This window comes from Lucilia sericata, unplaced genomic scaffold (genome assembly GCF_015586225.1).
Source record: "Lucilia sericata isolate MDLA Ls3-8-SP2 unplaced genomic scaffold, ASM1558622v1 Contig000084F_arrow, whole genome shotgun sequence".
Classification (NCBI taxonomy): Eukaryota; Metazoa; Arthropoda; class Insecta; order Diptera; family Calliphoridae; genus Lucilia; species Lucilia sericata.
The window spans coordinates 485,640-501,514 of NW_023994117.1; the positions used below are offsets into that span (position 1 = coordinate 485,640).

The window sequence follows — 15,875 nt, forward strand, 5'->3', positions numbered from 1 at the left end:
CGATAGAGCTAAAAACTTGTGTTGGCCTACTATTCAATAGTACTAACCTTGGTGCAAATTTCATCAAAATAGATTTTTTGAGTTGGATCACTTGACATGAAATCCGGTACTACGCATTGTGGGTTTTATGTCGTATTTAGATCCCTTAGAATTATCACACTATATTAATCATTTATAAAAGAAAAAACAACGTTTATCTGAAGGTATTCCTTCCGATCACTTGATGTACCTGCGTCTGTATCGTCAAGAATGGCAAAATAACTTTAGAAATGTGTTTTTGGATTTGAATGAATATCATTTCATTTCGAATGGCCTGTTGGAACAGGTCTGAAATATGCGTATTCAATTGAATCATCACAATTTTAATACATACAGAGCAAATATGATCTTAGTATGCATTACGTATATAAATCTCAAATCGAATTGTTGTTCTGTTGGACGGCTCTTATATGAGTATTGGATTTTAAGATTAACCATTTGATTTAGACTGTATGAGTTCTTTGATTTTTGGTTCACCTAGGATAGTGTACGGAAAAGAAACAAATAGTTCCAGTTGTAATGTTGTCGTATGTAATACTGTTGCGACGCCCATTACAGTTGCTTTATTTGAGTTTTAGTATACTAATAATACATAATAATATCCCAGGAAAAATTTAATTAGTTTCACCACTAGTTCTAGAACGCTTTTTTAGCCTGAACTTGTTCTACATAGTTTGGCGTTGAGACCAATGATTTTTATTAGAAATTGTCACCTATGGAACTGGTTCTGAGGAAGCTTTAGAGAACATATACGCTTTATGTAAAATTAGTTATTTTTTCAAAGTTAGCTCTTTATAAGTTTGAACAAAAATTTTTATTCGAAATTATAAAGATTAAGGACCAATTTGAGAAACTGTTGGGGAATTATTATTATTGTACCTATTTTATTTAGAAAACTTACATACATATCGTCATATGTAATCCAAAAAGCCCTAAGCTACAGTAAAATCATAAAATTCAATATACTGGACCCAAGTGTGTCCCCAGTGAAGACATCGCGAGGACGACCTGCATACCTAACCTAACCAATCCTTGTAATTTAGAGCTTATTTTAACAGATTTAGATTTTTTTCAAAGAAAAATTCCAATTTTCGAAAATCCTTATGAAAACAAAGAAGACTTATTCTTGCCAAGTTTCGGACTATTTGAGCAACAAAATCTTTGGTTTATTTATAATTTTAAAAGGTTTTTTGCTTCTCCTGAAAAATTTGTTTTATGTACTCTGATACCAATTTAACGGAACCACGATCTCGAGAATGACAATAATGATAAGCTTAAGGAACACCTTTAAATAGTAATCGTTGTGGGGTGGAAGAGTTGAAAAAAAAATAGTTCTCGTGAGTTTAAAAATAAATCTCGTGAAAATTAGTTGCATATCGAGAGAAATAAATAAAATATTTTTACGAATACAAAAATTTTCTACTCTGGTAGACAATCCCGAGTTTAAAATATGTTGCGGTGGGACTCTGGGGGTGCCGACTGTAGGGTGTATGTCTAAAAAAAAAATTTTGCGTGGGGGGACCTTAGTGGGACGAGTTTCGAGCACTATCCGGCTTGGCCAGCGACATCGGCGCCTCACCACATGGCCGTGCTCTTAAAGATTTTTACATTATTATTTTTTTTTGTCGGAATGGTCTACTTTTCTTATAGTAGTGGGGATTGCCAATCCGCAGTAGACCATTGGCAAACAGGGGGGGAAACCTTGCTCGTGCGACCGCCCGACATACGGATCGCAGTTAAGCCCCGCTGTTTTTACCTGAAAAGAAAAGAAAATAATTAAAATTGGAAAAAAATAGTGTGGAACGATACTTACTATACCAATTTTTTTTGTTTTGATTGTAAAAAATGAAACATATGTTATCCAGTGTTGGTAAACGTTCGTATATGTTTTACTTGTTGCAGACTATTGTGAATGATTGCTACAGTAGGGTACGTAGTAGTAAAACGGATGAATGAATTTATGCGTCCTTTTTGTATTGAAATTTAGTTGTAATGGGGAATTCTAATGGAAATGAAATAGATATATTTAACTAAATAAAATTTTGTTAGAAAGGGATATATGTATCGTTGTTAAAAGGCAGATTTTAGAGGGAAAAAAAAAATAAAGATGGCTTTATTGGAATAGCTAGTTAATATAGGTCAAGCGTAGCCATGTAAATTTTGTACTTGGTAAGATTACAAAGCTTCTGGACGTTGAGAAATAAAGACATAAAAAAGTGCGCGCAATAATAAGTGAAATCAAATCGCTAGTTTTTTATATAAAAAAAAAAAAAATAAAAAAATATACACCATATACATTGGCAAATAAAAGTAAAGATTAAAAATAATACAAAAGGAAATTACATAATAAAGGTAAAGCAACAGTTTGTAAAAAAAAAAAAAAAATATATAGAAAAGAAAGTTGTGTGATTTTTCTTACAATATATGTTTTGTGTGTCTATAGGGTAGCAAGAGTTTGAGAATTTCGAGTATTGGACAAGAAATAAAGTTAAAGGTTACTGCAACGACAAGGATAAGGAAATCTAGAAGTGTTCCTGCAAAATAGTATTATAAGCTTGGAGAACGTAAGTTTCATAGTGTATAGGTTATTTTATTAGCGTTACTGGTCAAATGTTTATAAATATTAATCTTTCGACCAAACAGCTTGAGACGGGTTTCTATCTGGAGCAGGACCAGAGTTAACTATTTTCGGAAACCTTACTCTTCCTGGGAAGAATCTCAAAAAGGGTTCTCCAAAAATTTAAATCCTCTCCTAAAACAACAGGTAACCATACTCAATTAAGAAAAATAATAGCCAGAAAGAAAAATAGTACAATCCGTTCAATACTCGACGCTACGTATTCAATTGTGAAATTTCAATTATTGCACTTGATTTTTAGTATATTTAACTATAGAACAGAAGATATATATCAGAATTTAGGGTTAAGATTACTCCGTATCATTTATTAGTTTTAAGTTTAATTTATTTATAAGATATATTCATATGTGTTTGTGATTAGCGTGCCTCGCAAGAAAAAAAAAAAATCGTCAGGTTGTAGGAATATCCATCCCCAAAACAAAACGAAGTATATATTCGAACTTTAGTTTTTTTTTTATTTAATTGTATTTTCCCTCCCGAAATAAAGAGCTCTTTAGAACAGGATCAGGAAGATTAGATATAGTGAACCATATCGATGGTCTGGCAATATTGTGCAAAAAAATAAATAAACGTTTTATTTTGGAAAAGGGTCTTTTCCTGTGGCATGTAGAAACGCCTGATATCATCTATTGTGAATATCGCTAAGAATTAGTGTAATAATACGTTATTTTGTTAGATTTGTGTATAAATATATGTAATTTTTCTTTATTGTTGAAGTTTAATTCTTTTATTCTATTATTATAAGCCCAATTTTTAAGGTAGATAAACATCTTAGGAAACCTATAATAGATAAAATAAATGAAATTATGTTCGTTAAATGATTTGAATTAAAAAAAAAAAAAAAAAAAAAAAAAGGTATGAAGGCTTAAGTTTATTTGTTTAAGGGGTAGGAAGAGAGAAGGTAAGTGGTGAACAGCGAGCGGTGTTAAGGGGTTGCTTTAGAGGATGAGAGGAGATAGTAACCATGGTTGGGATGGGCGGCTGGAGAAACATCTACCTCCTGTTGTGGTCATGTCTCAATGTAGTGTAATCGTGTTAGTTTCTGTAACGTTAGTGAATTCATCATTAATTGGTACTGCCCTGAGGCTAGGTTGAAGGGAGAGACCACCTCTGAGTGTGTCATGCGAAAAGTTAGTCGGCCAGGATTCAACCTAGTGCTGCCAAAGGTCACGTAACAATATGGCGCCCAAACAAATAGGATAAAGAAGGCGTAAAACGCCAACTTATCATATAATATTGTGTATGAAAACCTACACACAATCTAATAGACCACTAGTGTAAAAGTCCATAGCCCAAAACAATCTTTTAGTTCCAAATCTGATTACTTGTTAAGATCTGTAGCCGTTCTGGATTAGAAATTCGGAAGTCAGTAGTACTGGTCATCTAGGTAAACACTTTCGGAGCTGAAAGAAAGTATCAAATAATAAGTGTGAAACAGATCATAAGAGTTCAAAAAAAAAAAAAAAAATACCTTATCGTAACTGATAATGCACTTATTTAGAACATTTTTATATATTTGTAATCCTTAAGTATACTGTTTGCAGCCCAGGGAAACATTTTAATAGCCGCTCTGGAATATAACTAGAGGTCTGAAGTATTAAAATGCTACCAAGAGGGTCAATGACAGATCCGTAGGAATATGTCAGTAGGTAAACGGAGATCTTAAATATTGTTTATTTGTTAGTTTTGAATACGAGACATGAATACAGAAACTCTCTATACAGAGAGAGCCATAAAAAAAAAAATATATATATATATATAACCGCATGCACCACCACCTATCTTTTACCGCCCCTATATCAAAAATAATATAATAATTTTTTTAAATTTATAATATAGAGCTTAATCGATAAACGTTAAAGGTTATTAGTTATTTATTTTTGTTCAAGTTTTTTTTATTACAACCAAAAAGGTTTATTTAACATCTATTTAAAATCTTTTTAACAGTATTAATTCTTATGCAGCTCATATTTTGACTTATTTATTTATTTGTTTGTTTATTTATTTATTTATTTGCTTATTTAATTATTTATTTATTTATTTATTTATTTATTTATTTATTTTTATTTATTTTTTATTAGTTTATCTGATTTATTTAAATCGTTTTATTTATTTAATTTCCAAATTGTTTCTTTGCAAATTATATTTTTTTGTGTACGTTTAAGATATATTAAGTTTTAGTATTATTGTTTAAACGAATTGATCGATGTTTAAAATTTTAACTCTTTTCTAATCTGCTTAACTTATGTTCCTTTTGATTTGAAAGGAAAGCAAAATAAACGAAATAGCCTTGAGATTTTTAGGGTAATGAGCGTCCAGACTAGGAATCAATCTAAAAACAAAGAACAAAACACTAGTATTGAATCAAATAGGAAGTTATTAAGTGTTCACGGAAATAGGAAGAGAAGTAGGTTACCAGAATTTGATTTGAATCGATCAACAATCCATTCTGATCCAAAACAAAGAAGGGTGTATAAACCGAGAAAACAAGGTATGGCTAATTCCAATGAGAATATCCACATAGGGTCCCAATTCACTGATTTGTCTGCCACGATAATGACCACGGCCCATGGGAATGGCCCTGATTCAGGATTTAGGGCACCCTCAGATGAAGTTAATACCGCGAACGGAAACATAGGTCCAGATGTTATGGAACTAGTTGCGGATGAAGCACTTGTAGTACAGAGGTCCCTGGAGGACAAAGTTAGGAAAATGGTTCAAGACGAGATGACTGAAGTTAGGAAGACAATAGGAGATCTGGCGAAAGCAGTCAATAATTTGGCAAAAACTACGAATGCGGGTACACCAGCTGCAATAGGTAACAATACAGGAAACGGAAACAACGTACCTGGAAATGTAAATAATGAAAACAGAGCAAATCCAAGAAATGAAAACGCATATTTACCTCTTCCAAACCAATTCGTGCCTGAGAATTCAATTCCTCCAATGAATTTTACCACACAACATGATAACAGAATATCATCTAACGGAAATACTTCCTTTGATTTCCGTCAAATTCGAATAGACAAATTGGGAATAGTGTTTGATAATAAGACCATGGGTATAGATGATTTTATCTTCCGGTTAGAACATCTGAAAACCCATTACAACATTCCAGATAGGGAAGTTGTTAGAGATTTTCATCTACTTGTGTCCGGCTCAGTAAAGGACTGGTATTGGTCGTTTATAGGGACTCACGGTTTAACTGACTGGCCTGTCTTACGTCTCGCTTTACTATCCCAATATCAGACTCCGCGATCCAATTTCGAGGTGATGAGAGACTTGGTGGAAAGAAAGCAGCAGAATAATGAAACGATCGATATGTTCTTTCATGAAATGAACAAGTTAAGGTCAAAACTTACTCAACCCATGCCAGAATATGACATGATAAAAATCATGAAACGAAATGTAAATCCATATCTAGCAAGAATCGTTTATCCTTTAGCTGTTTCTTCAGTAGAACAATTACGAATTGAATGTAACGATGCTGATCGCAATTTTCCAAGGAGAGAAATACGTAACATAATACCCCCAGCACGTGTGAGGCAAATAAATGAAGTTTACGATGATGAATATACGACGAGGGATGAAACGGAAATACCAGAAATAAGGGAAGTGGAAGCTTTACGTATAGGCCAGCAAGCTTTCCAACAACAAAAGCAATCCCTAATATGTTGGAATTGTAAAATAGCGGGTCACGTTTACATGGAGTGTCCATCTGAGCAGCGATCGTTGTTCTGTTACAAATGCGGCAAGCCCAACGTCACGACACCGAAATGTCCAGTGTGCCAACAGAAAAACCAGATGAATGGCGTGGGAATGACAGGGGACTCACGTCAAAAGCCGAACCCTGCATCATCAAAAGATTAGATAAAGAAAATAGAAAGGAAAATGGGTTTAATCAGATTAGTAAAACGAATTTAGAAAACAATATACCTCAGATTAGACATTATCTTCCATTCCAAACAAGAAAATTTAATTATGATAGGGTAAGGGACAAGATATTCGGATCCGGCTCCAGTAAGATGGTATCTGAAAGAATTTTAAAAATTAGAAAAGAATTTAAGGAACGTCGTAATTTAAGGAGAAAAATAATAGAAACGATTCATAGGTCAAATAAAAATGTCATAGATCCTAGAATTTTTGTTAATGTAGAAGTAAATGGTTATGAAATGAGAGGATTATTAGATTCAGGAGCATCTGTTAGTATCATTGGGAAAAATTGTAGAGAATTAATAATTAGATTAGGTGTTCTGGTTAATCCAATGTTGACCAGTGTGAAAACTGCTAGTGGTCAACAACTCCGAGTGCTAGGAAAAGCAAAATTATCCATTAAGTACAAAGATCAAGAACATGTTATGTTATTATATCTTTGTCCTGATTTGGAACAAGAATTATATTTAGGTATAGATTTCTGGGAGACATTTGGATTAATACCCGAAATAATCAGAGCAGATGAAATTAATATTGAGCAAGTCCCGCAAGACATTGTAAATAAGGAATTAGAATATAAAATGAAACCGCATACGTTAACTTTAGAACAGCAAGAAGATCTTAATAGGGCAATAGGGATGTTCAAAACCTTTGAGGAAGACGGACTGGGGGTGACTCCGCTCGAAAAACACACCATAAAATTAGTTGAAGGTGCAGTCCCTGTTAAAGATCGCCATTATCCTATTTCGCCTGCAGTGCAGGAAATAACCTACAAAGAAATTGATGCAATGCTTGAATTAAACGTGATAGAAGAAAGTGAAAGCCCATGGAGCAATCGAACAACTGTAGTTCGTAAACCTGGAAAAAACCGATTTTGCCTCGACGCAAGAAAATTAAACAACCTTACCGTAAAAGATGCCTACCCATTGCAAAACATTGATGGAATCTTAAGCCGAATAGACGAAACCTACTATATTAGCAGTGTCGACCTAAAGTATGCCTTTTGGCAGATTGAACTGGATGAGGAAAGTAAGCCATATACCGCCTTTACAGTGCCTGGACGTCCCCTATACCAATTCAGAGTCATGCCATTCGGTCTTTGCAACGCGGCGCAGCGCCTTTGCAGACTGATGGATAAAGTGGTGCCACAACGAATAAAACAAAACGTTTTTATGTATCTTGACGACCTCCTGGTAATTTCAAGTACTTTTGAGGAGCACCTACGATTATTGGAAGAAGTAGCGAAATGCTTAAAGAAAGCTAACCTAACGATTGGATTAAAAAAGTCACAATTTTGTTTTCAAGAACTGAAATACTTAGGATTTATCATCGGAGGAGGGATGCTAAAAACTGATCCGCAGAAAGTTGCTGCTATTAGAGAGATAAAGATTCCTAAAACGACCCGTGAAGTTAGAAGTTTCCTCGGCACTGCCGGTTGGTACCGTCGATTCATAAAAGACTTTGCTACAATCGCTGCACCGCTAACAGATACTTTAAAAAAGTCGAAAAAGTTTAAACTAACTCCTGAGGCAATTGAATCTTTTAATAAATTAAAAAGAGCTTTAACCAGTGCTCCGGTACTAAAACATCCTGATTTCACTAGACGTTTTTACATTCAATGCGACGCTTCGGATTACGGGATAGGTGCTGTGTTGTATCAGTTGAATCCGAACAATGAAGAACATCCCATCGCATTCTACTCCCAGAAGTTTAACTCCTGCCAACGAAAATACAGCGTGACTGAAAAGGAGTGTCTAGCGGCTATCATGGCTATAAAGAAGTTTAGGCCTTATGTGGAGATGATGCCATTTACCGTGATTACGGACCACGCTAGCCTCAAATGGCTAATGACGCTTAAAGATTTGAGTGGGAGACTAGCTCGTTGGTCACTACAACTGCAAGCGTATGATTTTGAAATCCATCATCGAAAAGGCTCAGAGAATATTGTCGCAGATATGCTTTCCAGATCTCCACTAGATAATATGGGTATTATAGAAGAGATTGACAGTGAACTATTGTTAGATTTTGAAACGACCGAGTTTGAAAGTCAAGAATACTTAGATTTAATAGAAAACATAACAGAAAATTCGAACCATCTCCCTGATTTGAAAATTGTAGACGGTAAAGTTTTTAAGAAGACAATATTAGATCCAAATCTCGGTGAACAGTATGAGTGGAAGCTATGGGTTCCGTCTAATTTAACTTCAACAATTATTGACAGAGCTCATAATGATAACTTAGCAGCTCATGGCGGAATAACTAAAACTCTAGAAAGAGTCAAACGCTTCTTTTATTGGCCCAGAATGACAGTGCAGATAAGAGATTACGTAAATTCATGTCAAACTTGCAAAGAAGTTAAAGCGGTAAATCAAAATCTAATGCCTGCAATCGGTGCAGAAGTTCTGACAGACCGACCATTTCAGAAATTATATGTAGATTTTCTCGGAAAGTATCCTAGATCTAAGACCGGAAACTGTTACATCTTTATAGTAGTAGATCATTTGACAAAATTTACATTTCTGAAAGCTATGAAAGAAGCTACCGCGGGTAATGTCGTAAAATTCCTGGTAAACGAAATTTTTCATAAATTTGGAGTACCGGAAATCATACATTCCGATAACGGGGTACAATTTGTGTCGAAAACGTTTCAAGAAATGATTCAAACTTATAAAATTCGTCACATGAAAACAGCCTTTTACAGTCCCCAATCAAACGCTGCTGAAAGAGTAAACCAATCTGTTTTAAATGCCATTAGGGCATACTTACAAGAGGATCATCGTGATTGGGACATGTATTTGTCTGAAATAGAGTGTGCATTGAGAACCTCAGTACATTCCGCAATAGGTGTAACATCATTTTTTGCCCTTTTCGGGTTTCATATGTTCTCAAGCGGCTCGGATTATAAACTAGCGAGAAAGTTAAACTCATTAACAGACCATCAGATAATAGATTTAAAAGTAGACGAAAGGCTTGAACTAATAAGAGAAAAAATAAAAAAAAATATGCACAAGGCATATGAAAAAAGTGCTGAAAGGTATAATAAACGCGCACGACATGCTAAATTTCTACCAGGGCAAGAAGTCTTTAGACGTAATAACATTTTGAGCGATTTTGAAAGAAATAGAAATGCAAAATTTTGCAAAAAGTTCATTAAGTGTAGGGTACTCAAACCCGTGGGCAACAACATGTACGAGCTTGAAAATATGCAAGGAAAATCTATAGGTATTTACCATGCAAAAGATATAAAAAGATAAAAGACGATGACGAAATTAACTAATCTGTGATATAGTTTACTAAGTGCAATATTAGAATTTAAGAAACACATTTCTATGACTATTTATACAAATTTATGTTATATGTTTTTGGTTGTCATTAATGTCATGTAAATGTGTATTCTTTTATTTTCTACATATAAACACTTAGTACCTGATTTTTTTTTTAACGTTTCGTTCGTAATTATACAAATATTAAACTATTTATTTTACTTGCATGTACTTACCTTAAGATTTCCCATAGTGCAATATAAGATCTAGTCCATTTGACTGTCTAGGTACCTGAAAGTCAAAAAAATTACCACAAAGTAAAATCCTTAAATGAAAATGTATATCCCGACTTATCTGAGAATCCTCCAGTATTATACACTTTCGACAGAAAACCTTATCCGCAATATGAAGTACCTGTAAATATTTAAACAAAATGCATCATGAACTGAACCATAGAATGAACATATTCATATACTTACATAATTTTGCTTTGCCCGGCTGTGAGACTCCAGGGCGTGGGAGTTCCCCACGTAGGCCATTAATTTCCACGCACACCGTTCTCCTCATGTTCCTCATCTCGAAACCCGGTGTTTTGTTGCGGTGGGACTCTGGGGGTGCCGACTGTAGGGTGTATGTCTAAAAAAAAAATTTTGCGTGGGGGGACCTTAGTGGGACGAGTTTCGAGCACTATCCGGCTTGGCCAGCGACATCGGCGCCTCACCACATGGCCGTGCTCTTAAAGATTTTTACATTATTATTTTTTTTTGTCGGAATGGTCTACTTTTCTTATAGTAGTGGGGATTGCCAATCCGCAGTAGACCATTGGCAAACAGGGGGGGAAACCTTGCTCGTGCGACCGCCCGACATACGGATCGCAGTTAAGCCCCGCTGTTTTTACCTGAAAAGAAAAGAAAATAATTAAAATTGGAAAAAAATAGTGTGGAACGATACTTACTATACCAATTTTTTTTGTTTTGATTGTAAAAAATGAAACATATGTTATCCAGTGTTGGTAAACGTTCGTATATGTTTTACTTGTTGCAGACTATTGTGAATGATTGCTACAGTAGGGTACGTAGTAGTAAAACGGATGAATGAATTTATGCGTCCTTTTTGTATTGAAATTTAGTTGTAATGGGGAATTCTAATGGAAATGAAATAGATATATTTAACTAAATAAAATTTTGTTAGAAAGGGATATATGTATCGTTGTTAAAAGGCAGATTTTAGAGGGAAAAAAAAAATAAAGATGGCTTTATTGGAATAGCTAGTTAATATAGGTCAAGCGTAGCCATGTAAATTTTGTACTTGGTAAGATTACAAAGCTTCTGGACGTTGAGAAATAAAGACATAAAAAAGTGCGCGCAATAATAAGTGAAATCAAATCGCTAGTTTTTTATATAAAAAAAAAAAAATAAAAAAATATACACCATATACATTGGCAAATAAAAGTAAAGATTAAAAATAATACAAAAGGAAATTACATAATAAAGGTAAAGCAACAGTTTGTAAAAAAAAAAAAAAATATATAGAAAAGAAAGTTGTGTGATTTTTCTTACAATATATGTTTTGTGTGTCTATAGGGTAGCAAGAGTTTGAGAATTTCGAGTATTGGACAAGAAATAAAGTTAAAGGTTACTGCAACGACAAGGATAAGGAAATCTAGAAGTGTTCCTGCAAAATAGTATTATAAGCTTGGAGAACGTAAGTTTCATAGTGTATAGGTTATTTTATTAGCGTTACTGGTCAAATGTTTATAAATATTAATCTTTCGACCAAACAGCTTGAGACGGGTTTCTATCTGGAGCAGGACCAGAGTTAACTATTTTCGGAAACCTTACTCTTCCTGGGAAGAATCTCAAAAAGGGTTCTCCAAAAATTTAAATCCTCTCCTAAAACAACAGGTAACCATACTCAATTAAGAAAAATAATAGCCAGAAAGAAAAATAGTACAATCCGTTCAATACTCGACGCTACGTATTCAATTGTGAAATTTCAATTATTGCACTTGATTTTTAGTATATTTAACTATAGAACAGAAGATATATATCAGAATTTAGGGTTAAGATTACTCCGTATCATTTATTAGTTTTAAGTTTAATTTATTTATAAGATATATTCATATGTGTTTGTGATTAGCGTGCCTCGCAAGAAAAAAAAAAAATCGTCAGGTTGTAGGAATATCCATCCCCAAAACAAAACGAAGTATATATTCGAACTTTAGTTTTTTTTTTATTTAATTGTATTTTCCCTCCCGAAATAAAGAGCTCTTTAGAACAGGATCAGGAAGATTAGATATAGTGAACCATATCGATGGTCTGGCAATATTGTGCAAAAAAATAAATAAACGTTTTATTTTGGAAAAGGGTCTTTTCCTGTGGCATGTAGAAACGCCTGATATCATCTATTGTGAATATCGCTAAGAATTAGTGTAATAATACGTTATTTTGTTAGATTTGTGTATAAATATATGTAATTTTTCTTTATTGTTGAAGTTTAATTCTTTTATTCTATTATTATAAGCCCAATTTTTAAGGTAGATAAACATCTTAGGAAACCTATAATAGATAAAATAAATGAAATTATGTTCGTTAAATGATTTGAATTAAAAAAAAAAAAAAAAAAAAAAAAAGGTATGAAGGCTTAAGTTTATTTGTTTAAGGGGTAGGAAGAGAGAAGGTAAGTGGTGAACAGCGAGCGGTGTTAAGGGGTTGCTTTAGAGGATGAGAGGAGATAGTAACCATGGTTGGGATGGGCGGCTGGAGAAACATCTACCTCCTGTTGTGGTCATGTCTCAATGTAGTGTAATCGTGTTAGTTTCTGTAACGTTAGTGAATTCATCATTAATTGGTACTGCCCTGAGGCTAGGTTGAAGGGAGAGACCACCTCTGAGTGTGTCATGCGAAAAGTTAGTCGGCCAGGATTCAACCTAGTGCTGCCAAAGGTCACGTAACAAATATTTGCTTTCAAAATCCCATTCTTTACTCTCGGGGATTCCGCTTTTAATTATTTAAAATCGTTGATAATTTAAAAATAACTGAAAACTTAGCCGGCTTACAGTCGAATTTAAGCCGCCTTCGACATTTTTAGTGCCAGACGACGCCGTTAATATTTGTCGACGAAGGGCTCTGTTTCAGTGATTTTGCAAATATTTGTTTTCGATTTGTTTTGTTTTCTAAATCTATTTGTATATTTGAATACAAAATTTAAAAAAAGAACATGACAGAGGAGTGGTGTTGTGAAAAACTCGAAAATCTTAAGACAAAAGAAAATCGTTTGTCTACATTGACAGAAATACGCGGCCGGCTCAATGAAACTCCAAATTTGGAAACTAAAGTTACTAACCGTTTGCTGAGCTCCTCGGAAATTTATGATTGCTTAGAGGAAGACGATCAAGAGAATGATGCAGCCGTTAATGCTGAACCCCTTGATTTGGTCAGCGATATATTGTCCATATGCATGGCGAGTTTAACTCTAAGACAGAATGACTTGCCACACTTGTTGCACAGAGCGTTAATGCACAAACGACCCCGTATTAGAGCTCTAGCTTTAAATACTATATTAAAGGAATTGCAAAATCAAATTGGAGACGATAACTTAAGTGATGCCATCTCAGATGAACTTTTACGCCATATTTTAAATGCTCTGCAGGAACCTGAGACCCAACTGGGCAGTCCGGCTTTAGCAATTTTAACTTTGGTATTGGAAACTCGTTTAGAGGAGCAGTTTGTCAAAGACTCACTACTGAATGCTCTCAAAGGTATTGAAGTTATAAAATGCCGTGTTTACGAGTTGGCTGTAAATTTGGGAAAACGTTCAGCTGCCACTTTGGAAAAAGTGGAATATATATTAGATCATGCATTGGTTGAACTGGACAACGATGATATATTATTGCAAGTTAATGTCATGGAAATACTTGTTTTACTTGCCGCACAAAATCATGGACTTCTTTATCTGGAGAAACGACAAGTTTTTGATGTGATTGGCAAACGTATTGAGGAAATCGAACAAAATCCACTTGATCGTTTGTTGATTCCAGGCATTATGAAGTTTTATGGTAAAATATCCAGTGTACAACCACAAAAAATTATACTGGGATATCCACATATAATAAGTTGTCTGTTTGAATGTTTGAACTCTAGTGATACTTCTATTTTACCAGCAGCATTTGACACATTGGGTAAGAGCGCTATATTCTAAAATCTTTTTTTTTAATAGCTATTCATTATTATTATAAAATTTTTAGCAAATTTGACCCAAACCCAACAAGGCGTGCTTTTGCTGGAAGAGAATTATGGCACTGCAATGAAAGATGTATTTGAAAACTATTCTTCTTATTTGCGAAATTTGCCAATAGATTTAAAAAATCGTGCATTTAGCAGTTTAGAACATATATTTACATTTGAATCTGCAGTAGCATCGGAAATTAGGTAAATAACAAATAAATTTAATTATTTTTATGTTGAAACTTTACCATTTTATATATCTTTGTAGTTGCATACTACAACGTTGGTTTAATTATCTAAACGAGGGCTCGAACAATATGCAATTTTTAATGGAATTTTGTCGCAACCCTTTCCCTGACATCAAAATATCTACGCTTAATTTAATCGGTGCTCTCTGTCTATACCCATGGGGTATTGAGGCACTTAAAAATACAGCAGGATTTTTGGAGTATTTACTTGACCGCAAGGTGGAGTTTGACAAAGATGCAAAATATGCAAAATTCAGTGTCATTAAATTGTTAGCCGATAGCAGTGCTTTCGATGTTCAAACCAACATACAATTGCGTACTTATGTTAATGAAGGCCCCTACTATATGCAGAGCATTATGGACGTTGCTGTGGAGGGAAATTAATAAGTTAATAATGATTTATTATAGTTTTATCTATCAACTAACTGTATTTTAAAACACCAATGCATACAATTACTTTGAGTGAAAAGTTTTTATGTATGATATAAAAAGATAATAAAAGGAAATTACATATTTTTCTACTATATACACCATATCGTCAGCTAAAACGCAAACAGCTAAACTAACATTTTTAAGATTTTACAAAAACGATTTAAATTCTCTATTCTCAACCATTCTACATATATCATCTACCATCTATCCTTAATTTTCAATAGATAGTTCAAATTTATTGTTTTTTAGTTTTGAACAATTTATTTACAAAAGGGGGTTTTACATTACAATACTTTGCATTAATATAATTAGACAGTTTCGATGAGAATTGAATTCTGTGACAGGCCCGTATAAATTGAAAAAATTTGGACATAATCTACAAAGTCTGGGAACTACTTGCACTAAATTTCATTGAAATCAGACTACGACTTCAAATGGCTCTAATATAATCTAGAAAAAATTAAAGTTAGTAGAAAACTGCTACAATAAAAATTTACTTAGGGCCAATCTTTAGGTGAAAGATTAGCGATTAAATTAAAATTAATCCTCGAAAGATGTTTTTGAGTATTCAATTAGTTAATTTTGTTTGCAAGTTTAAGCGCCCAATGGAGGTGGTTTAATCTTAAGCACAAAATGCAAAAGTGTAAACAGCTGATGCAAAAAAATTAATAAAATTTTTATAAATATAAACATTAAAATGTTCTATTTATTGATTAGTATAAATTATGGACACTTCAAAATAAATTTTTTTGTTTTTATTTTAAGTTTTCATTAATTTTCATATTAAATTTACAATTGTCTTCTTCTTTTTTATAAAATATGCATTGTTTTGATAACAAACAGTGAAGTTTTCTGGTGTTTTGTATGGCAACACTGCGAAGTTTAATCTTGTACTCAAAAACATCAAAGGGGATTAACATAAGATTAAATTTATTTTTAGATTAACTAATCTGATTATTAATTGGCATTTGATTACCATCTGTGCTTAACAGCATTCAACACTGTAGGTTGATGTCGCTTTGTTTCAAAAATTGCAAAAACAATTTGTAAAAACAACAGCACAATTTGTAAACAAGAGAATTACTTGCAAAAAACT

General features: G+C 33.5%; 1 protein-coding gene and 4 long non-coding RNA genes across 5 annotated transcripts; 3 read left to right on the forward strand and 2 right to left on the reverse strand.

The window, feature by feature from the left end:
• Nucleotides 1–1,665: 1,665 nt before the first annotated feature.
• On the reverse strand, nucleotides 1,666–1,902 carry LOC119599661. The gene is made up of 2 exons (XR_005231091.1): nucleotides 1,853–1,902; nucleotides 1,666–1,795 (listed from the first exon to the last, which is right to left on the reverse strand). It is a non-coding gene; the product is annotated as an uncharacterized LOC119599661 (long non-coding RNA).
• LOC119599658 lies at nucleotides 1,790–3,076 on the forward strand. The gene is made up of 3 exons (XR_005231088.1): nucleotides 1,790–2,391; nucleotides 2,483–2,603; nucleotides 2,683–3,076. It is a non-coding gene; the product is annotated as an uncharacterized LOC119599658 (long non-coding RNA).
• A 4,264-nt stretch (nucleotides 3,077–7,340) lies between these two features.
• On the reverse strand, nucleotides 7,341–10,817 carry LOC119599660. The gene is made up of 3 exons (XR_005231090.1): nucleotides 10,353–10,817; nucleotides 10,110–10,287; nucleotides 7,341–7,379 (listed from the first exon to the last, which is right to left on the reverse strand). It is a non-coding gene; the product is annotated as an uncharacterized LOC119599660 (long non-coding RNA).
• A 19-nt stretch (nucleotides 10,818–10,836) lies between these two features.
• On the forward strand, nucleotides 10,837–12,817 carry LOC119599659. The gene is made up of 3 exons (XR_005231089.1): nucleotides 10,837–11,366; nucleotides 11,457–11,577; nucleotides 11,657–12,817. It is a non-coding gene; the product is annotated as an uncharacterized LOC119599659 (long non-coding RNA).
• Nucleotides 12,818–12,976: 159 nt separating this feature from the next.
• LOC119599674 (26S proteasome non-ATPase regulatory subunit 5) lies at nucleotides 12,977–14,909 on the forward strand. The gene is made up of 3 exons (XM_037949549.1): nucleotides 12,977–14,053; nucleotides 14,120–14,303; nucleotides 14,368–14,909. Exons 1-3 carry the CDS (start codon nucleotides 13,093–13,095, stop codon nucleotides 14,729–14,731), a joined length of 1,509 nt encoding a protein of 502 aa, XP_037805477.1. The 5' UTR covers nucleotides 12,977–13,092; the 3' UTR covers nucleotides 14,732–14,909.
• The last annotated feature ends 966 nt before the right edge of the window (nucleotides 14,910–15,875 follow it).